At 32.8% G+C, this 23,238-nt stretch overlaps 1 protein-coding gene across 5 annotated transcripts; it reads left to right on the top strand.

Moving 5' to 3' along the window:
- Nucleotides 1-298: 298 nt before the first annotated feature.
- LOC132905131 (rotatin) lies at nucleotides 299-10,916 on the top strand. 5 transcript variants are annotated; one of them, XM_060956133.1, is made up of 31 exons: nucleotides 299-747; nucleotides 920-1,127; nucleotides 1,362-1,541; nucleotides 1,624-1,808; nucleotides 1,966-2,139; nucleotides 2,218-2,369; nucleotides 2,482-2,740; nucleotides 2,828-2,986; nucleotides 3,070-3,174; nucleotides 3,238-3,759; nucleotides 3,840-4,060; nucleotides 4,152-4,389; nucleotides 4,465-4,674; nucleotides 4,765-4,971; nucleotides 5,073-5,246; nucleotides 5,325-5,460; nucleotides 5,523-5,747; nucleotides 5,839-6,100; nucleotides 6,218-6,393; nucleotides 6,469-6,711; nucleotides 6,779-7,002; nucleotides 7,087-7,380; nucleotides 7,465-7,705; nucleotides 7,808-7,976; nucleotides 8,052-8,248; nucleotides 8,324-9,057; nucleotides 9,236-9,440; nucleotides 9,550-9,758; nucleotides 9,827-9,967; nucleotides 10,069-10,198; nucleotides 10,272-10,916. In XM_060956133.1, exons 3-31 carry the CDS (start codon nucleotides 1,412-1,414, stop codon nucleotides 10,538-10,540), a joined length of 6,591 nt encoding a protein of 2,196 aa, XP_060812116.1. In that variant the 5' UTR covers nucleotides 299-747; nucleotides 920-1,127; nucleotides 1,362-1,411; the 3' UTR covers nucleotides 10,541-10,916. The 5 variants fall into 5 exon arrangements, with proteins under 5 accessions (XP_060812116.1, XP_060812117.1, XP_060812115.1 ...); XM_060956134.1 differs by having other exon boundaries at nucleotides 302-747; nucleotides 8,052-8,167; nucleotides 9,547-9,758; nucleotides 10,272-10,915; XM_060956132.1 differs by having other exon boundaries at nucleotides 303-747; nucleotides 1,403-1,541; nucleotides 9,547-9,758; nucleotides 10,272-10,914.
- The last annotated feature ends 12,322 nt before the right edge of the window (nucleotides 10,917-23,238 follow it).

Below are 23,238 nucleotides of genomic sequence, written 5' to 3'. Positions count from 1 at the left end.
TTAATCCTTTTTGTACGTTTATATGCAGTTAAATGACGTGTACATAATTATCTAAATCAGTGTTGTGAGATTAATGCGATTGTAATACCTACACACCGACCCCATTAGTGGAAGGCATGTGCTTCGAATTATTATCCTTGAAATTTCGTGAGGTGATTAAAAGGTCCTTTCGAAACGTCGTTGTTGCCTTGATGTCGTCGACTTGAGACAAACCAATTTCCATTATTCTTACTAAGTAATTTCGCATTTAAAAGAAAATGATAAAGTAAGAACTGTTGTTTGGGATAAAGAAATTGCGTTTACTTTCGAATCGATGACATTAAGACTATCTTTTTATTAACTTTCTATTAATACCGAATTCCTTCAGTTAATTTTATTATTATTGCTATGAAAAATATCTGAAATCTTTCCTTTACCTGTTTCGCCAGTTTCCCGTCTGAAGAACAAAATGAATTACTTTCGATTTTGCTTTCTTTAGTACCATCTATATATTACGTATCCACAGTCCATAATTGAAAGTCACGAATGGCAATAAACAGAAAATGATTGAACCTGACAGAGAATGTATCGTTACATGTTGAATAAAGGAAGACAAATAAAGAAATCGGGAAATCTCTAAACAGAAATGAATCAACGATTCATTCTGTAATAAAAAGTTACAACATTGGCGACAATACCACGAACGAGCTGCTACAGATGCAAAGAAAGAAATTAACAGCATGAGATGAAAAATCTGTGCTTTTCGAGGTAACAAAAAGATGTTCCTATATTTAGAGTTTAATAAAAAGCTATACGCACAAATTATGTCGCATAAATGTATTATTACATACATTACTGTCTTTCATCTATATTTGCGTGAAACTTTTATGTCAAAATATTACATATTATTGCAGTAACTGTATACGTATATCATTTATAGGATATAGTTTGGAGGGGTTCCTTTTCAGTCTGCTAAACTCAAAAAATCTCAGTGAAGATTCTAAATAGAAACGCCCTTAAGGAAATCATGGAACATGGACTTGCTTCTTCCCTGGTGAAGTCGTATTATATCGTGTTGATACTGCATCAAATTCGATTGAACAAATATTTCGTTGATTTGCGCGTGCGCGGGAAATTTAAATAATAAGGTATATAGATGAGCACACGTTTAAGTTACATTTCAGTTTATCTTCGTACTTTCACCGGTAGATGGCATATAACCATAAATGAACTAAAGTCGCATATACATTAATACGTTAAAAGCTATAATATAAGATAAACACGAAAGCTTTTAATCGAATATTTCGACAATTTCTCACGTAATAAAAATATAATTTTTATCACGTTTATATATTACATGAAAAATATAAATTTATACATAGATTTAGATAGAATGTAGCCTTTCATAAAAATGTAACCAGAGTTACCCATAATGCTCACGATATTTGGCGGTGAAATATTCAAAATAGTTGGAACAGTTAACCTAAAACGTGACAGTTCAATATGTGTTAAGCAGATGTCAAACATGAGTGGAATAACAGCGGCACATGTCAGAAAATTAAGTAAATATAAATACTTCGCCAATTTTTTATTATATGGTATAGCAAAGCAAAACACGGGCAAAAAATTTATCAATCTTTCCAGGTCATAATATCGAGGAAATTCGATTGAGAGCACTAGATAATATTATTTCAAAATACAATCTTGGTTTTGGTTGTGATTGCGATGCTGTAAGAAAAGAATTAATAACAAAGTTATTTAACTGGTTTTCATTTGAAGCCTTCTCAGAAACACAGAAGGTTTTGGATTTATTACTTCGTTTATTGAAGGTACTTAAAAATTTAGTTTCATTCATTCATCCATCAATCAATGATTCAAATACTAACAAACGATAATTGTACTTCTAATAACTTAGAAATTATAATATCTTACAATAAAAATTATATTTAAAAATTTATAATTGCATATTATTATATATTTTGTAAGACAGATGATAGAAGTCACTTAAATACATTTGGTAAATTAAGACTTCAAAATGAACTTCAGGAATTAAGAAGGAAATTAGGTTCAGAATGGTACGACAAATTAAATGAAATTGAAGAAGCTGTTCTTTGTTCAGATAAGTTACAAACAATATCATCAAATTCAAAAACTATAAAGGTTCTTATATCTACTTTTAATTTTAGCTATAGTTGTAAGTATATTAAAACAAATTTTTCATTTAAATTTCTTTTTAAGGATCCTAGCTGTCCAACAATAGGATTTATCGATTACGACAGGCATAGAACACGTATAAAAGATTATGAATATAATGGAAATAACAGAATACATAGAAAAGAAGATCATAATTTATCTCAAAGTGGGCTTACTACTACCTCTGCTTTGAACAGGTAAATATCCTAAATATGTTCTTCACAGTATGATGATTATATATGTGTAATCTTTTTATTTTGTTTTATATGAAATTTCTTCTATCTTTTGTCTAATACATATAATTTATAGTACAGTACCATTTGACTTAACATTAGAATGTGGAGATGGAACCCCGATATCTAAAGCTACTGAAGGTGGTATTAAATGGTTAATCATGCCATGGCAACCTTTAGTCACTTCAGATAGAGGTGTCTTAGCAGCAGTTGAAGAAGCCCTAAATAATAGCTTAGATGCAAATCTTATATTACATACATGTCAATTTATAACAAACGTGATGATGCAGGATTTTCCAGCAGAAGTTTTTCTTCAAAGACCAGCAATTGTTTTTGTAATTATTTAAGCTTTTCGTTAAAGTGTTATGATATTGTATTGATATTTAATAATTAGTATTTAATAATACAATATTAAATTTCAGATATTACATAATCTTTTGGAATCTAGTGCAAATATCACAAATGCCAATTTTAGAAATATAATACCAATGGTATTGAAAACACTTCACAAATTAACACGATCTTTAAGACTACGAATCTATTATTACTGTGAACCGTGTATTGCAAATAAAAAACAAAAAGTAAATAAACACAGTTTAAATTTAATACTTAATTATAATACTCGAGTATGACATGATATATTGATAAAGAATATATTTTTCAGTTGTTGGCAGAAAAATTAAGCAATAATGTTTATCCTCCTTCTGAAACAAGAGATAGTCCTGATGGAGGATTTCCAGAAGTTAATTATCAAGCATATCAATCTACTGTAAGTATTTACATACTTTATAAACATATTTATGTACCTACTAATGTTTTGTATATTATTTAGGGCACAAGCGAAAGAAGTCAAAGCGTATCAGACAACATTGATGATTCTATTTTACAATTACAACAAATGCTTATACCAACCTTTTGCATTGAAACTTTAAAACATGTTATATCTCAATTGAGTATTTCTATTAATTCAACACTTATATTAAGAAGTACTAAGTATATAACAGACGTAATATATGAACTGGTACAAGTACTCATCATAAGCGTCATGCCAAATGTTTGGCTATGCAATGATGATATTGCTTTAAAAGTAATTGAAGACATGAAACTATTATTTGGCATGCTGGGAGACGTCATAGAATATTTTGGAAATTATAGCACAATAGATGATTTTAGAATAACATATTTGCACCTTATAAGTATTACAATGAAACTTTTAAGCCACATAGTTCCTCTAGAAATATCGGATGCTATCTTCCCTAAATCACTTAAAACATCAATCTGTGTAGCTATAATGGATGCTGCTATTTATTTTTTATACCCAAAACTACACTCTATATTACAAGAATATGGCCGTGTATGTAATTTCTAACTTTTTTTTTAGCTAATTAAAGAAAACCTAATTAGTCTAATGATTTATTGTTGTACACTTAACAGCAATTTCAAGGTAGTGATGAAATTATATATATTAAAACATTCGACGAAACAAGACTGATAACAAAGTCGATACAAGCAACTATATACATAATGAAAAATACACCTAATTCATCTCATTCGGAAGTTTTAAAAATGTTGTATGCTTCAAAATTAAGTTTACCATATCACAAAAATTTTGGTATTATTAAGAAAACTATCGAATTTTTACAAAATATGAATAGGTATATTCTTTTTCTGAATTATATGAATTTGGAAATTTTATCGTTGTTAAAACAACTTAATAATTGCGATATAATTTATTTAACGTTTAAGGTATTCTCCAACTAATGAAGACCAAACATTAGCTACAAAATTAATATTAAGTTTATTAGCAAATGCAGATACTGATATACAATATGCCACATATTTTGAATGTCATACCTTAGTTAAAAGTATTTTAGGAGTAGAATATAACAAAGAAAAGTTATCATGGGAAAATCTGGCATTTTTATTTGAATTATCTGTCTTAATTGAAATCATATCCTATGGTGTAACACATGATGACAAAAGGGTAAGATGAAATCTTATGAGTAAATTTGGCTTAAATGATATTCAATCTGCAAACAATTATTTATGTTTTTGTTAGATCAAGGAAATGTCCGAAGAAATATTGGTTTACATATTAAAAGGAAGATTACAGATGGGAGAAAATGGGTGGTTAAAATCTCTAGAAGCCATAGTGCAAGTGTTGCCTTTTTTACAATGTCATGCTCATCCTTCCTCAACCTTAGGTCAATGTGTGACAAAAATCTTTGATCCTGATGTTTCTACTAATATACAATTGCCATATATCGAGGTAATGTGTTATAATTTATTATTGGAAAAGTACATTTCTTATATTCGTAAATCTTAAAATAGTTTGAAAAAATACATGTTTATTTAAAAGGTTTTGAAAGGTAATTTAAGGTTCTTATTTTCGTCGGATGAGGATATTAGATACGAAGCCGTTTGTAGATTGATTTGGCTTCTTGGAAAAGAAAAGGATTCAGTTAAAAAATTACCACGATTATCATCCCTACACGATTTACCTCTTAGCTCACTTTGTATATTTGATCGTCAAAGGGTCTTTAAAAAATCTGAAGGCAGTTATCAGGTTACATATTTTATTACATTTCATACATTTAAAAATTATTCCACGCATTGCAAACTTTATATATGGTGAATACAAAAATAATACAGTCAATATTTTTACAGAGGAGTAATTTATTATCTGTACTTGAAATGCTAAATGAGCCGAATGTCGATCCTAAAATACGTAAATCAGCATTAGTACAAATTAGCGTTATGCTTACAGATTCTTCTTTACACAAGTTATTTATTACTGAAAATGGATTATCGTTGATCTTGAAGATATTTAACAGTGCTCTAGTAAGATTGTATAATATCTATGCTACATAATTCCTTAAATAGTCGTTCTTATTCTACCTAAATGACATCATTTTTTAGGTTGAAAAAGAATATGTTAATTATCCAGATTCTGTCATTCCCATAATTACTATACTAAAACTACTAGCATCCTCTGAATGTTCTATACGTCAAGATCTATCCATTCGTATTAATGTCTTGTCAAATATAACCAGAAGTAAGTGCAACAAAAAATTCAAGATAAATTTTATTACTATATTACTAAAAAATATTTTTTAGGTCTTTTTCTATTTCCAAATAATGAATGTATTAAAACTGATGGTTCACAGCTATTATGCTTATTACTTTATAATGAATACATTATGAGATTGAGTGAAAAATATACAGAAAATTATAATCAACTAAATATTTCTTTGCCTTATATTATTGTATCTAAAATGAAATTACCATTTCTTTGTAAATCGCATTGGAAAATAAGTAGACATAGACGATCAGATATGTCTGGTAAATTATAGACTTGATTAAACATTTTAAATATATTGATCGTTTATATCTTAAAGATCAATATTATTAGTCTGTAATTCTTATTTTCCAGTTCTTCATGGCAATGACTCACTGGTATTAACATTTATAAGACAATATTGGATATGGGAATGGAATGGTGGTATAAATGTACTTTGGAAACATTTTAATGATCTTCACGATTCTGATATATCAAAAAAACTAAAAATTCTAGAAAATGAATTTTTAGTCTTACGTTTCAGCTTTCCTCATTATTGCTGTCAACAACAACTGTATAATATACAAAATTCAACTACCCATGACTCAGTTTCATGTGCACTTGATTATCTTACAATGTAATCACTATTTGCAACACTTTTATAATGACCATTTATGATTTGATTTTTTTATAAAGAATTGTTTTTAATACGCTAGTAATTTTTTCTTTTTTTTTTTTTTTTCTTTTTTTTTAGGCATATAAAACTTTATAAAATGGAAAAATGTGAGGAAATAAAAGACATAAGCCTATTACCATGGGAACAAACGTTTGAACGATTTTTACTTTCACAACCCGCAAGTAAAGAGGATTGTGATTTATTTGTTGAAGTTTTAAATTTTCTACAGTTTTATATTAATATTACAAAAAATGGTAAAAATTAAATAATTAATAAAATTTATGTATCATTTGAAACACAGTAAAAATATTTGTATTGTGTTACATTAGGAAAGTATAAATGGACTAATAAAATAATGACAAATATAACTAGATCTCTAACCGAATTATTAAAAAGCTCGGAATTAGATAATCAAAACGTACATCAATCTATATTGAAGTTAGCTGGCACATGTTCAGCCATAGGACAATCAGAAAGATCTACTTTAGAAGACCAAGACGTTTGGCTACACTTTATTGAATTAATTGTCTCCACTTTATGTTTAGGAGACCAACAACATTTTTATAATTTAGGTGAATTTCTTTTTTCCATGATATTATATTTTTATCATTTAAATTAAAATAAATCAATTCTTTACAGCTTACCTTGATTGGCTGTTAACATGTTTAACGTATTTAATTGGAAAGTGTCATTGGACAAATTGCAAAAATTTATTAATATCATTAGGAAATACATTAATCGAACTCATTATATCCTTCCATGGAGCTGGAACAATTAGCTTTATGGGCTTATCTATAACCAGAAATTCTATTATATGTCTCAATCATTTGTTATATCAAATGCAAATAAACTTCAATAAAAATGTAAGTATAAATACAAGTTTAACATAATTAAATATTTCTATTTATAATGATATTATTAACAGTATATGGTACAAATATTACTAGATTTTTGTACAATTTTGGTATGAAGAAGATCGTATGTTGAATTGGTTACCTATGTTGTGGCAAAATCGAGATCCTTTGGTTCGTGCTTCTGCTTTACAATTATTAGCGGGTCTAATGAGTAATTTACATACAGCTTCTCAATTATTGAATTCTATAGCACTAGCACCAAGCGAATTATGTCAGACATTACTTCAATGTATTATCAGCAGAGAAGAATCGTGCATTGTTAGGGAACAAGCATGTTGTGCACTTAGCAGTTTAATAAAAAATTGCAATTCTATCATTTTTCAATATGTAAGTAAATATTATATCTTTCTATTACGGTAAAAGTAAATTCTAAATATGATTCTTTACTTACTATTATACCCATTTATGTAGATGGATTCTTTGAAAGCAAATGCTATTTTAATCTATATAGAACAAAACAACACTTATTATGAAATAAGTGTACTATGTTCTAATATTTATATGTCTACTTCTTTGGACTGTGATCATATGAATAATCAAGAGCAAGAAACTGGGAAAGTCCCATCTATTCACAGCATGCAGTCGGGTTGTACATCATTAGTACCACGTGCAATCTCACATCTGTATAATTGTCACGATGAATTACAACCTCGTATGTGTACTTTTTTAACACTTTTTTAACTACTGTTTAAGCAGTTGAAAATAATTTATAAATTAAATTGTATAACTGTAAATATTAATTAATATTTTTCAGTTTCTGTCAAAGAATCAACAACTACAGAGATGGACAATTATTTACAATTGGTAGCAACACCATCATTGATATCAGCTGTTTGTAGACTACTAAATAATTTAATACTTATAGGAAAACAAGAAGTTGTTCATCAAATTTATGAACATTCTATTGACAAATATTTAATTGGGTAATTAAACTATTTATATATATATATATATGTATGATTTTAAGATTTTTCTAATATATACTTCAAATTTTGTAGATGCATCAATGAAATACCTAAAGATGTTGAAAGTAAAAGGAATTTAACGCATTATTGTGACATATTGGAAATGTATATCAGCATTTGTACAGTTTTAACAAACTGTATTACAAACAGTAATGAATATTCTCTTGTAGCTAGCTTTTCAGTTGACTCACTTTACATGTTATTTTGCTTTTTAAATGATGATTTATATTGTAAGTTAAAAAAGAACAGATTCATTTGTGTATGTATGCAGTAAGTTTTATATAAGTTAAATAATGTTTACGCAGGTAATAACACATCGCAATTGATATCTCTGCGAAATAAACTCTGGACCGAAATTTTCAATTTTATAGCCATACTTTCGTTAACAGAAAATCAACATTTTGAAACAATACAGACCGCTTTAGAATTGCGTGGCCCAGAAGCTGTACTTTCATCTATCTGTGTTGCAATGAAGGATTCTAATCCAGAACTTCGCATCAGTGCTATAGGCTGTCTCGCGTTTCTACTGTCTCAAGAAATTGAAAAAGATTCTACAGGAAAAAGTAGCATCTCATTACAATCAATAATGGATACTCCTTTAACTCGATTGTCAAATGACAATAAAAACACTTTAAAAGAAATTACATCTGATGTTAATACATTTTCTCTACAAAGTACCAATATGCATTCAACAAAATCAAATGGAAATAAAGATCCTCCTTTAATTTCCGAAAAACCAGCAGATTATGAAGTTGAAGGAAACGAAATTGCTATGAGCAAGGAACTTTGTAATATTTTATTGCCCTTATTTATAGCTCATAATTACAATCGATCGAAGAAGAATAAGAAATTGAACGAGGACAAGGATTTGATCATAAGCGCACTTACTAATTTGTTATGTGTATCAAACACAGCTAAACAGGTCGCATTGGAAGAAAACTTACCTGACACAACTTTAATGATATTGAAGGAATCGTATGTGAGATTAAATTTACAACCTTTCGAACTTTTCAAAAATCAGATTGACCGTGAAAAGAAGGTAATTAGATAAAATAGATTTTGAAAAAAGTATTTTTTAATTTATATTATTGCTACGGTGATAAGTTGAAAGATTTCTCAATCTCGAAAAAAAAAAAAAAATATTCATACACGTGACGGAATTCCCAACATCGGTCTTAGAGGTTGTAACAAAAAGTTTTCCTCGTGTTTTTCTACAGATTCATCCGTTACTACGCGACATGAATGCTATTTTAGTATTATTAATGAACTTCATGTACGGCAGTACAGAAGTTAAAGTAGCTCTAACGAAAGCAGGTTTAGCAGATGTATTACACAAACTATGGGCTTGGATTGCATTAAATAAAACAGTTTCAACCACTGCTTTGAAGTTACTAGCAACCTATACTACAAAATGTACTACAGGTATCGCTAAAATTGAAATATACACTTACTGCTAAATGCTAAATATTAAATAAGTAAAAATTATTTGTTGAATATCTTGTGCTACTTTAATAATTTAATTTTTCAGCAGCGCAATCTTTGACGTTAACGACTATTTTGCCAGGGACAGGACTTAGAAAAACTCCTAATACTCTCGCCCTTATACATGTTATTATACAATTAGTTTGTAAAGAAATAGACAAAGCTGGTCAACTCTTTGATAATCATAAATTACACTTTGCATTTCATGTTTTGCGAAACGCAATACACGTTCATGAATGTAGAGTATCAATTTCAAAGGTAATTTGATATTTTTTAAAGATATGGATCTCCAAAGTAACGTTTATTTATTAATACAAACTTCGTAGAGTAATCTCCTACAATTTTTTACAAAAATACATCCAATTACCACGAAACGGACAAAACCATGGCCACTCGTTGAATTATATTGCTTAGAGTTCTTAATTGACTTTACTTATTACGAAGAGGGCCAGTTATGCGTCCCAAAGGTAAAATGGACTTCTTAACTTATTTCTTTAACTTTTTATTCTTCGATATCTGAAAAATATTTTTATGCTTTTTCATGTGTGTATACTAATCGTTTCTTCAGGCTGTCGACGGCTTGGATGTTTTGTTACAATTGTCAAAATACTCTTCATCATCTAATAGAATTCTTGCAATTTCCATATTGCGCAATCTCGCGTTTAACATGACCAACCGACCACGATTACTTAGTTCAGGTAAATTAAGATACGCACACTCTCATATCACGTTCTATATTTAAACGATTTTAACATAATACGAATATTTTAGTGGATTTTATTAATATTCTACATGACATATTTAAAAATGGTTCTCTGGTCGAAGTTAGAATAGCAGGGTCTATGTTATGGTCTCTAATATCCAATAATCAGAAAGGAAAATTAATTGTACGAAGTGCTGGCTTTTCACAGAGTATACAAGAAGCATTAGGTAGGATTACACTATTAAATGTAGATGATAAGAAAGAAGAAGAAGACTTACTTAAAATGCTACAATATATATTAAAAATTCTTAGTCCAGCGGATACTAAAGTTGATTAAGATCAATGATGAGAGAAAATAATTAAATACAAGTAATTGTACATAGGAATTGAAATATTACTTTACATTATGTGAATAATATTTTATTAACGAAATTTGTAATATTTTTTATAGAAATAGCAAAAACGGTATATGTAATATGAATTTATAGAATTTTTATACATATTGCTATTATAGATATATTTTCATCAATGTATTTTTATGACTAACAATACGATATTTTGTAACATATTGAATAATAAAAATTATTTAATAAATAAAAAATAATATTGTTCACGAGTTCAATTACTAAGATCTCGTACAGCAGTATGCGGTATAGATGTTAAATTACAATGGTCCCTCAATTTACGCGAGTCTTATTTTTACGGGGTAAATTATAACATAATTTACGCGATAGATTTTATGCGCGATTTTAATTTACGCGGTCAGAAAATGCATTTTCCTAGAAATTTTAAAAGTAACAAGTGTATAGAGTAACTTATTCGGCGATGTTAGAACACGTCAATACTGCATGTGATAAAGATAAAAGTACATTACGTTGTGCTAGTCATCATATATGTTGTACATATTTTTCCTTTTGTACAGACAGACTTTATTTACGCGATTTTCATTCGCGTAAAACGAATCTACATGGAACGTATACTCGGCGTATATTGAGGGACGAGTGTATAAATTAATTGATATGACTTTGTGTAAATCAGGTTATTTCATGCTACCGACAATATCTATTTCTCGAGTTTCATTTGCACGCTTTCAATGATTGGAGATAATGCGGCTTAATTCCTATGATGATCGCATCTCGTATCATGCGTTAATTAAATAAAATGTGACATTCAGAAGTTAAATAACAGATAAATTGTCAATATTTACGGAATACTGGGAAATTGCCTACATTAAAATGAATTTCGTTTGCAAACATCTTGCTCGAAAAAAGAAAGATTTATAACGATAAATATATATTGTTTATTAGAATCCTATCGAGAGAATCTTAAATTCAAATATATTCCATCAATTACAAAACTTAGATTATTAAGTAATATCTCGAACAGATAGGTGTAATGATCTAATACTCACGCATAAATTATAGTTTTTGCACGTTTGTGCGTCATGGCAAGGAGAAGAAAAGAGAGGATAAGACAACAGGAATAAAAAATCATGTCGATCTTTTCACAAACATCTCCTGTATGATTTAGATTTCAATGCGGAACTGTTACATGCACATAATGTCTTACTTCCGTCTCACGCAAATTGTTCGAAATATAAATACAGGAAATCGCTTACGTAATGCTTAAAAAAAAATTTATCTTCAAAGATAAAAATATTTGAAGTAAAATAAGCTTGAGCAATTAATAAAACATCTGTTCCAAAATGGTACGCGCATGTCTTAGTTCTTCCTTATGTAGACGGTTAAAAATAAAGATACAAGAAATCGTTTAAGCGATGCTTGAAAAAAGTTAGGTTGAACGCAAAAGTATTTTAAAAGAGATAAATTTAAAGAATTTATAAGACATCTGTTGCAAAAGCGCTTCATGAATGTTGTAACAGCTTAACGGCATCATAGAATAACGATCCTCACCTGTTATATCAGAGAGTAATGCGACGTGAAATAACATCTGAAAATTAATATTTTACGTTGAGAAGTTGACTGATTAATCCGTTCGAAGAAATATCTCGAAAACTCATCGGAAGAACTTACTAATCGATATAACCTCCTCGTGGATGTTACTATGTCACCTCGAGATGTAAGGCGAGGATTGGATAACCAATCGTTAATAATCGAAAAGGTTCAATTCCGCTACTGACTTTCTCTTTCCAGAGCAAATATTTATGGAGGCAAGTTTCCGATGTCTTTAACATCCTATGAAATAATTAATCCCACGTGCGACATTTTAAAAGGTATATTTATTAACATACAAAACGTCTCTCGTTTAAGGCATCAAAATAACAAGCCAAGATTCTCGCAAAATCGTTAGGACATTACATCATATTGTAAACGTTCAACGCGTTTACATCAGACTGTCGTGACTTCGATATACAACGCTTCAAGTACAGGATGGACCGCGATTCACTGTAGAAGCGAGAGGCGATGAGAAGACTCCGCGATTAAAATAAATCGTAAAATAAGTTCTTATCGTACGGAGTTTTAATTATAAATATTATTACACAACAAGTATTATTAAAGATATATATTTCAGAAACACGATACTTGGCATAACGAAGACTTGTAACCGATTACTCCAATTTCTTTCGAACCGTACGATTTCCCACTCCATGCTCTCTTATTACTTTTATTACTACCTTACTCTACTTAAGATTTTTAAACGTTCAGTTAGTTGTCTGAATATTAGCTAAACGCGCGTCATATTAACTTTCATATTAACGAAACTCCTATCGTTTAAATAAGAGATCGTAAGTAAAAGTCGTGCAAATTGTCCGACGAGCAAACGAGTTCGGATAAATAGAGTTCCAGTATCGTGCACATTGATAAAACGGTCGGTCGGTGATAGAAAAAAAAGATAGGACGTTCCTCCGAAGCTTCGATTGCCATTCGACCGACGGATCATCGATCGATGGATCGTTAATTGGCCATTATTTGGTTGCATGGATTGGCCACTTTCTAGGACGTGGAGCTGCCCTCCCCGCGTTCATTGCACGCACGGAGGAACGGATTTAATGAAAGGTGGTGCTGTGGCGTCCGTGCGCGTTCAGCATTGTGTTCCAGCACGGCCGGTCACGTGACCGTCAAATGGATTTGCGTCAATGGTGACCTCCGCGTTCGCGTATCTGCCGCTCCGCGCCCCGCTGTTCCGCATACCCCATGGGCCTCACCAAGAGACCCGTGGGACCAGCATGCACGACCGCCAGAGATGAGGTAAGAAAGCGTCTCATGGGACGCTAAAACTGGATAGAAACGATGGCTGGCAGGCAGCGGCGAGAAAAGAGGATTTTCAACCGGGTATACGCTGAAAGCCGGAAAATGGGAGATTTCGTTGTGAGGGAAGATTAAACGGGATTGGATATTACGGGGAGACGGTGACGCGGAAAATAGGAGGATCGTTGGAATATAGAGAAATTTAGTAGTATGGCGGGAGGAATAAAAGGATCGCGAGAAGCGAGAAAAGCAAGAGGAAAAGAGTAGAAGGAAGAAGGAAAAACTTAATAGCGGAAATACAAATTGTTAGAAGGACTTAGAAAGTTAGGGATTGAAGATGATGGTAATTGAACGTGCGAAACAAAAATAATAGATGAGACAAAAAGAGAGGATAATAAGATGTTCTGTGATAAAGTAGAAGAAATGAAGAGGTGGAAGATTAGAAAAAGGGAAGAAGATTGAAGGGAAACGAAGCAGGATAAAACAGGATAACGTTAATTGGAAAAAGTAGACGAGTAACCAGGGAAACCAATTGAGAGGGATCAAGCGAAAGACGTTTAATTTTTCACGAAAGTTGACCGATCGAAACTATCGCAAGACAGCATTACGTAGACAGGAACAGCTAAAATTCTGCTTGCTCTATGATCTTACTAGCGTTTCTTTCCTTTCTTTCTTTTTTGTCTTTTTTTTTTTTTTTTTGCTGTCTTCTTATTTCGGCCACGCGCGGAAACGATATTTCGTATGGTAGTGTACACACGCGCGCAGCAATGACGCACGAAATTCGTTTGCCATCAAGCGACAAGATCGCGAATACTCGTGTCTGCAGCGATTTTATGGGATCTATCACGTTCTTTCCATTTCTACCACCTTCTTCCTTCGTGACATTCAAGGTCACGGAATCGCCGCTCAATATCTTCAACACGGATCACCGACATGATCGTCGTGTTCTATTTTACGTCGTATCGACGCCTACGATGAGAAAACCGGAGACCGTGTCGTTGATCCGCTTGAAACGACTTCCGTTCGATAAGCTGCCAACGATTTACAGTATTTTTCCTTTGTTTGGTTAACAATTTTGATCAATGAGAACGCGGAAAGCGTGAATTATCGGAACAAACAGCTTCTATGCTCTGAAAAAGCAAATAACTTCGGTCGAGGACTTTCCTCTGTTTCGAGCGGGGATGAGTGCTCTCCCGTTCTGACGTGAAAACGCTCGCGCGTGTCAGCTGGCGGAACGGAGTCCGGTTCTTTCGTACTGGCCTCGAGAAAAGCATTGCTCAAAATCGAGCTCCGAGTCGACTCGAGCTTCGTACGAGTATAAGGAGAAACGATTTGCGATTTAACGCTTCATCATCGGGCATTTCTTCTTCATTGGTAAAAAGAGCGATTCGTTATAGTTTAACAAACAGCTGGTACATTACGTTTTTGCTCTAATACAATTACGGTCAACCTTACGGATAATATCGTAACAGGCGCAAAAACAATGAGAAATAGGCAATAACAGTTTAATAACACTCGCGTCGACAATTTTAATAAGGCTTCGATCTGATTTCAAGTACCAATAAGATGTCAGTCTGATTGAAGATACCTACGTATTTACTACGATAAATAATTGCAGTCGGTCGTCTTGCGAAGTTTAAAGTTATATATTTGCACCGGTTGTATTGTCACGGAATAATAATTTTCCGTTACGTCAAACGGTGTCTCTCCTAAGACGATTAAATCTAAATATATTACGTCGAAAGAGGAAACCTAAAGAGTTCTGCACCGCGTGGCAACGAAACTTGCCAGCCCGATTTTAAAGCTCCAATGGATCAACGAGCCATCGAAACGATCGATCCGCAAGTTTACTGAAACATAGCAACGACCGTATGGCGTATGGATTTGAGAGATTACACGATAAGCAGCTTTGTCGAAGCACCGAACTACGCACAGGGTTAAATAAGCCTGAAAGTATCTCAAGGTTCCACGATCTATGAAATCTGTACGCGAATTACGCGAACACGACTTTACATAATGGATCGCAATTGAACTTACAGCGTCGTGCAAAAATCTTCACGTATCCACGTCGCTTGTAACGGCAACCAAAACACGCATTTAGGAAACGTTCTCGCATGCTGTTGCACAGAAACGAAGTTATCTTAATGTTACTCGTTTATGGTATTTCCTAATTCATGCATTTTTCAATAATGTCGCAATAGATAGTGTCCTTATGCAAGAGTTGTGACATTTTCTTAAACAAGTCGGTCGAGGAAAGGAAGTAACGACGATATTAAGATTAAGCGTTCTTTTATTCGTTTCAAACAGCAATTTCCATTCGATCAGATGACTGCTATAAGACTTTTGCACGGTACTGTATCCACGGTATTTGTATCCTGTGCGAGGTACCACGTGAAATGCACGCCAAACTGGTTGCGCCTCTGCCTGCGTCTGATTTGTTCTTATTAAGCTCGATTGATCGATCAAATTGAATTTCAAATAGCTCTTCCTCTCGTGTTTGTGTTATTAATAGAACGCACGAATAAGAAAGCATCTTTCATCGAAGGCCAGCACGATATCAACGGGTTTTCCTTTGACGCTTTTCACGGAAACTTGAGAAAATGAAATAGAAATGAACTTTGTTTCTTCGTCCAGTCACGGGCAGACGCGATCGCGTTGAAGCGCGTCAACGGGAGTCGTAAATTCCCGTTACGATTATACGAATCGACACCACGAGCAGGGCGATCCCCTTATTTCTTGTGTGATAATAGGGTGTTTGTTTTTGAATACAACTGTAGTCTACAGTTATATAATATATATATTTTTTTTTTCACCAGATTACAATACTTGTTGCGTAGACAGGAATTGTTTGACTTCGTCGTGTCGGAAAGTACAATAGTTGATTGTCCCGAAGGTTGATCGATTTGATGTGTTGAGCACCGAGATCGTGACTGCCCGAGGATTGATAGAACAGTAGACTTGACTGCCCGATGAGTGAAAGAACAGTAACAGACCCGTCTCCTACTATTTAGGAGGAAAGCTCGGTGTGGGTGTACCCTTTTTGAACTAAGAGCGCGGATTTGTTGTTCATACTTTTCGGTAAAAAAGCGAGGGTAACGATCCGCGATGCCGATTTGTTACAGCCAATGTTAATAAATAAAATACGAGGAGAAAGTCTCCTGCAGATGTGGCTCATGGGTGTCCTTGTTCCTGGAAAAAACCAGCTATTTCGCTGGCCACATCCGCTTTCTACGTAATTAGCAAGCGCGTGCAACAAACCCAAGGACCGTTCAAAGGACCATCCATAAACCGAAAATATTTATATGAATAGAAGTTAAGCTAAAAAGATTCGGTTTATGGTGGTTCCTTGGGTTTATTGCGGGTCGGTGCAACGAGGGGTAGGTCTTGGCCGCCAGACCGAGAGGGACGTCGCGCGACGTAACATCTTGTTGAACGTTCCACGTTTTAATTGAAGCGAAAATGAATTATTTCGATTACTTATTTACTAAAACGTATTTATAGAAAATATATGGTAGAAAATATACGCGTATACTACTGAACTATCTGATACTCCTATAAAATCTTATACTCGTGGTAAAGGATAGAAAACGTTAATATCTCGTGCTGTGCGCTACAAATTTTTTTTTATTTTATTTTGGTTATTTTACAATTTGTCCTTATGGACATTTGGTAAAGTGTTATATCTTGTCGGTGAAGAAAAAAAAAATAAAATAAAAAATAAATATAGCATGTGGGTGGCTACCCCCAGCGGGGTGCCAGCTTCGTGTTTTCTAAGTTATATCTTTTACGTGCGCTACAAATTTTTTTTTTTTATTTTATTTTGGTTATTTTACAATTTGTCCTTATGGACATTTGGTAAAGTGTTATATCTTGTCGGTGAAGAAAAAAAAAAATAAAATAAAAAATAAATATAGCATGTGGGTGGCTACCCCCAGCGGGGTGCCAGCTTCGTTTTTTCTAAGTTATATCTTTTATGTCGTTACAAATGTAAGAAGAAAATATCATACGAAAAGATGTTGTAACGTTTGATTGAAACGTCGCAACTGACACGAAGCTTTCGTAATTAACGTGGTTGTTGTATAGATATGAAATACGAAGGATATAGAATACAAAAATTAATACCGGTTGAGAGAAAGAAAAGGGAATACCATATAATCGACAGGATTGACAGACTATAATCGGACCGCGATACGAAAGATCATATCTATTATGAATGAATGTATGACATTGAGTTTAATTTACGAATGGCAGAAGAAAAAAAGATATTCAGTGGATAAATTGCCTTCGTAACACGAGATAGGAGCATAGCGTGATACGATAGCAATGCTTGTTTTCATACTCTTCGTACATGAACTTTACATGAACGAAGGAGGAATTGAAGATTCATCACGAAACACTTGCGATATAGTAAGAATGATAATGATTATGAGAAAAAAATTAATTATACGATAACTGGAAGATTAATCGGACAGGATAATTTGTTTCCTTTCTACGTGTTGCTGGCCGGCCGCATGACATTTTTAAATATTTTAATTTCCATGTAACATTTAAATTCACGACCACGCGAGAAATTGACGAAAAGAATAACTTTTTAAAGTCATTCGCGTTAACCGAGCGCGAGAATTGTTCCATTTCGTGGCTGAAATATGTTTTACTTTTTTGACGCTATTACCTGTCCTATATAGTCTGCTTGGCGCACCTGCATATAATTAAGTTTTCTATCCTATTACAGTTTAGTGTGTTCAATACCGCATTCCTTACCTTGTTGATAAACGCGTAATGAAAGCCATTCAAAGCCACGTTCTCATCGGCTGTATTTGGAGAATAAAAATTACTTGTCAAAGGAATTCAAACAAACGTTACTGCTATCTACGTGTCGCACTCACTGAATCGTTTGCTTGTCCGTCTATTTGCTAACTGTGAATGATAGATCACATGTGATTAGCAATATAAATAAATTATTGTATTATGTAATCGTTTGTAATTAATCGTAATGTATGCACATTGCATTTAACAACGTACATATTACATTATAAGTACGGATGTTGGAAAGCCAATAAAATATAAATTGTAAAGATAGAAAAAAAAAAGGTTCTCTATAGTTGTGCTAGAGAAATCATAACAGCATTGATACCTAATAGGTCCGCTGATATTTATATTAATGGAAACAGAAAAAAAGGCTGTTTGGAAAAAAATAAAGATACTTTCTACGTGAGTCGATCAGAAACCATCGTGCGATATTAGCGATAGATGACACGTCGAATTAAGAAAAATTCAATCGTAAAAACATACATACATCGTGTATCACGCGACATTTGTGGCGAACAGTACGCACATTCTCAGATAAGACAGAAGGATGGAATGGCAGGAAAGATAATTTATGGTATAGTGATAGCGATTCCTTCTATCGACGCTACGTAATTTGTATTCAGTGTTCAGTTTGTTATAAAATTTGTATAATTATAGATTACAATGATATTATGTATCATAAAGTCGAGTTACTATTGAGATTAAAACAAGCATCTTAAGCTGGATCTGACACAGCGAATACAGCGAACTTACGAATAGATATCATATAATATAACGTAATAAATAGATGTAAATTTGATGTTGGTTTAATACATCGATGTTGCATAAAGAATGATTTTATGTATTGTTTAGAATTTTAGAATGCAACGTGTAATGTTTATTAATTAAATACGAGTGACGAGCTAATGTTAAGAGGATTGCGCGTGAAGTTAAATGAACAAATACGTACATACATGAACGAACAGAATAGAAACTTCGATTGTCGATGAGAAAGATTATGATTTAAGATAAATGTTAAAGATTGTAATTCGAAATTCGAACGTCTTTTGATTATTGTCAAACAAACTTTCGTCGGTACTTGTGGAATTTCAATGATCAAATATTCGCCAGACATTTCGTTAAAGATGAGGATCGAAAAGACCTCGTCATCGAGAAACAGAGGTAACATCTCATCGATTTTTACATGAAAAAGTGAGTCATTCTCACGCCACGAATATTTGAAAATTAATAGCATTTGTAAGTATCTACCTTTGACAATTGTAATCGAAGTACGTCAGACGGAATTAGAGCGGAAATATAAACCGATGACCCGGTCGTCGCCATGGGTCGTGAAACGTAAGCATTTACAGACAGTAAAATTATCAGTGCAACTTTTGTCGGATAGAAACTAGTAAAAAGCAGCAAAATAAAATAGAAATATTCGATAAAATTTTTCCTATGATATTTTATATAACGTACACGTACTTTCATTATTACGTAAGATGTTTAACGGTGTATGAAATAATTCGGATTTGCTAGATCGATTTGTTAGAAGTCCATTGTACGTGCATCATGGCATGTTTCGATTCCCAGCCATTCTCCATACTTTGTTTGAACAACCCACGCGATAATACTCATCGAAGCGCAAACGATTATTGATTATCCACAGGTAATTTTCCACCAACCGCAGACATTAACGAAAAGGCACGTGGAGAGTGTAGATAACTGTCGAAAACATCTCTCAAGAATTCGTCTTCACAACTACAAGTAAAGAACCACGTTCACTATTTATTGAAACGAAACTCAATATCGAAGATCTGCAACGATCAAAATGATTTGCTGATGTAACAAAAACGATTTGGATGCTGTGGATGTAACATTAAACATCGAAAAGAGCATGATTTCGTTGCAAGTATCGATGTGCAATTTAACTGAAACGCTATTAACGATGACTTACTGTAAATGAATAATCCTATTAATCGAATGCAAGCGTTCAACGAAGTTAGCGTGATTCGTAAAATAAGTGTCTCAAAAGATGATGGAAGAGCGCGGGTGGCATTGTCTTTTTCCGCGAATTGTACGTGAACTACAATGCAACGACAAATATGGCGTGACTGATCGCATCCATCGTATCTACTCATCAGTGCACGTTGCGAAAGTCCTTCTCCTGCTTAACCATCGCGATCGTGCCATTGTTTCTAAACATTTGCGATATCCTGTTGCAAGTAGAAACTCTCGACGTCGGTAGAAAATAAATATCGATCGATAAAACTGGGGTTCACACCGACTCGCAGATGCTAATCTATCTCATTAAAAATGTTAATTGATAATACATTTAACTATTTAAAACGTATATTCAAAAAATATTCATGAACGGGAGAATATACGTCAGTTGGAGAAAAATGTGAAATTTCACTTACATATATGCAGCGACGGGCAAAAGAAGGTTTATAAAATAAGAAGTATAAAAGGACGCTATGATCTTACAAGATGAATTTATATTTGGATGGAGTATATTTAATGAATAAATATAATAACAGAATAGATGACTATTATCGATATGGTAAAGAATTTGTAGTACAGAAATTACTAAAATTTATAGTGTATCGATTTTAAACTTTTTCTCATCCGCCACTGTGTATATGTATATTCTTGAAAGATTATTTCTTTTGATTCAGTTTCGTAAATGGAATATCCACGTCATATGCTAACATCCGGAAATACGCTCTAAAATCTGAAATATACGTTCTAGAAAATCGGTTTATGTGCCATTCACATGAGTAATAGCGATAGAGGAGCATCGTTTCTATGAAAAAACCAACAGATAAAACAAAAACCATCTGTGCAACTCAGTTGCTCGACGCGCAAGTATCAATCGACGAGTTCTTTTGTACGTGTAGAACCTTCCTCACGCGATTTTTTCTAGTCGAGAGCTGACTTGTATATTAATTGAAATATTAGCAAACAATACAGGTGCGTAATAATAGCCAAATGTACGTCTATACATCCTGAAATATTAATTTTATTCATAGTACGATTGCAATATGTATCAAAGTTGAAACACTTTCCTAGCTCTCTTTTTACTACTTTTAAATAATAGTTTTCAATCTATATTAAATCCAGCAATTTTATATCCACCTTTCGTTTCTAATAACGTTACGCAGTCGTTGGTTTCGCTATGTCGGCATGAAAAAATGAATAATTTTCCTTGTGCAGTGAATTACGACAGTGAATCAGTCAAGTGGCCACTTCTTTTTTCTTTTTTTTTTTTAAGGATATTAGGTAAACACAATTTGTATATGGAATAGAAGTTGTAAAGCAAGTGAACGAGTCGGCGTGTTACGGACCTTATTCGCTTCGGAGCAAGCGTTTTCTTTCGACTAAGTCTTGTTTTTTTTCTCATATCGGTATCATTTCAGACCGATAACCAATTCAAATTTGGGAGAGTATCGTAAGTAACGCGCGTCTACTGGATGTGACGTCAAATTCTTTTTTTTTTTTTTTTATCGCACACTGTTATTGCAACTATCTTTAACCGCTGAATTGACACGTCGAATAACACATTGTACCGCTTTCACGTGATTTTCACACGATTGTGGAATGGCTCAGAGATGGTCTTTATCGGCATCATGTTTAAATGTTATTTTATAACAAAGAAATTATCGTTTGTGTCTTTGAATATAAGAAAGAAATAGATGATACGATCGTCGAATAATTTACTAATTATATTATTCGCAATTTTGAAAAGATCTTATCGACGCAGACCTTGCTTCATAGGGTTGGCAGATCGCAAACAGCAACAAACGACTAACGCGAATAGCACAGCTGTACAAATGTGGAATATCTTGTTCCGTATTAATAAATATTGAAACGTTACCTTTGGAAACTATATGGAATACCTAGAGCCACAGTTGCATTCTATCGCACGCACATTAATATGTAATCTAGGTCAATTACGTTTCTAGTATCGTTTAAAGACAAGATTATATAGGTCAATGTGTTATGCGATTAACGATAAAACATGCCATGATTTCACCCGTCGTGCGTTGTTCCTAGTTTTCGAAATTTCACAGTGAATCAGAATAACTGTCGGGCACCATCGACTTTCACCTCGATAAGATTTTTACGTCAGCAGATCGACTCTTCGGGTAACGCTTAAAGTTTAGAGAACGGCGGAAAATTAAATTATCGTGGAGTGCCTCAAATTACGAGTCGTATAAAACTTTGACCAAATAAAATGTCACGTGAATAAAGCTTTATCCGCAACGAGTAATCTTAACGCTCGATTTACCACGAACTTTATCGGATAGCATTCACACAGGGAAGATTTTACAATAATATCACGAATTTTGAATGTTTTATATATTCTTGGATGTTATGTGTACGCTTGGATTTTTTCACCTTTACATTTACCATAATGGTATAAAAATCAGTAGTTTATCTATAACTAAACACTAATTAATATGCGTATTTATTTAAGAAAGATAATTGCGAGAAGATAATTGTATTAGACGGTATGTCTGGGTAAATTGGTTTGCAATAATATCAAGGATTCTATCTTGTAGTTTAAAATTAACAAAATCTGATAAATTGTCGAGGATAATCTAAAAAAAAAAAAAAAAAATGCTTGAGTGGGAACGGATCTGCTAAGATTTTAATAATGATAATTTAAGTCATCGAAAGATACTCGTCACACGCCGTTGAATGATTCATAAATTCTGCTAGCCAATCCTAGACCTTGAATGAACGAAAGAAAAATGCATAGCTACGATATTATGCGATACCGAAGAATTTCAGTGAGAATCATTGTAGAATATCGCGTTTCTTACTTTCTGTAGATAGTTATTTTTAATCATATTACTACGAGCAATGAAGGTAATCATTAATTTTACGATATTAAGAATATACATAGTAATAGTCATCGTTTAATCGCGTTATATTTCTTTCTCCTTGTAACTATTTTAATTGTATTTAATCGTATTAACTCCGTCGCTGGTAAATTGCATAAATTAGAAAAATATTAGGAAACATAAAAAGA

The sequence above is a fragment of the Bombus pascuorum genome, chromosome 3 (assembly GCF_905332965.1).
Source record: "Bombus pascuorum chromosome 3, iyBomPasc1.1, whole genome shotgun sequence".
NCBI lineage: Eukaryota > Metazoa > Arthropoda > Insecta > Hymenoptera > Apidae > Bombus > Bombus pascuorum.
Note: the sequence above shows the minus strand (reverse complement) of the source record. Positions and strands in the feature narration are given on the sequence as shown.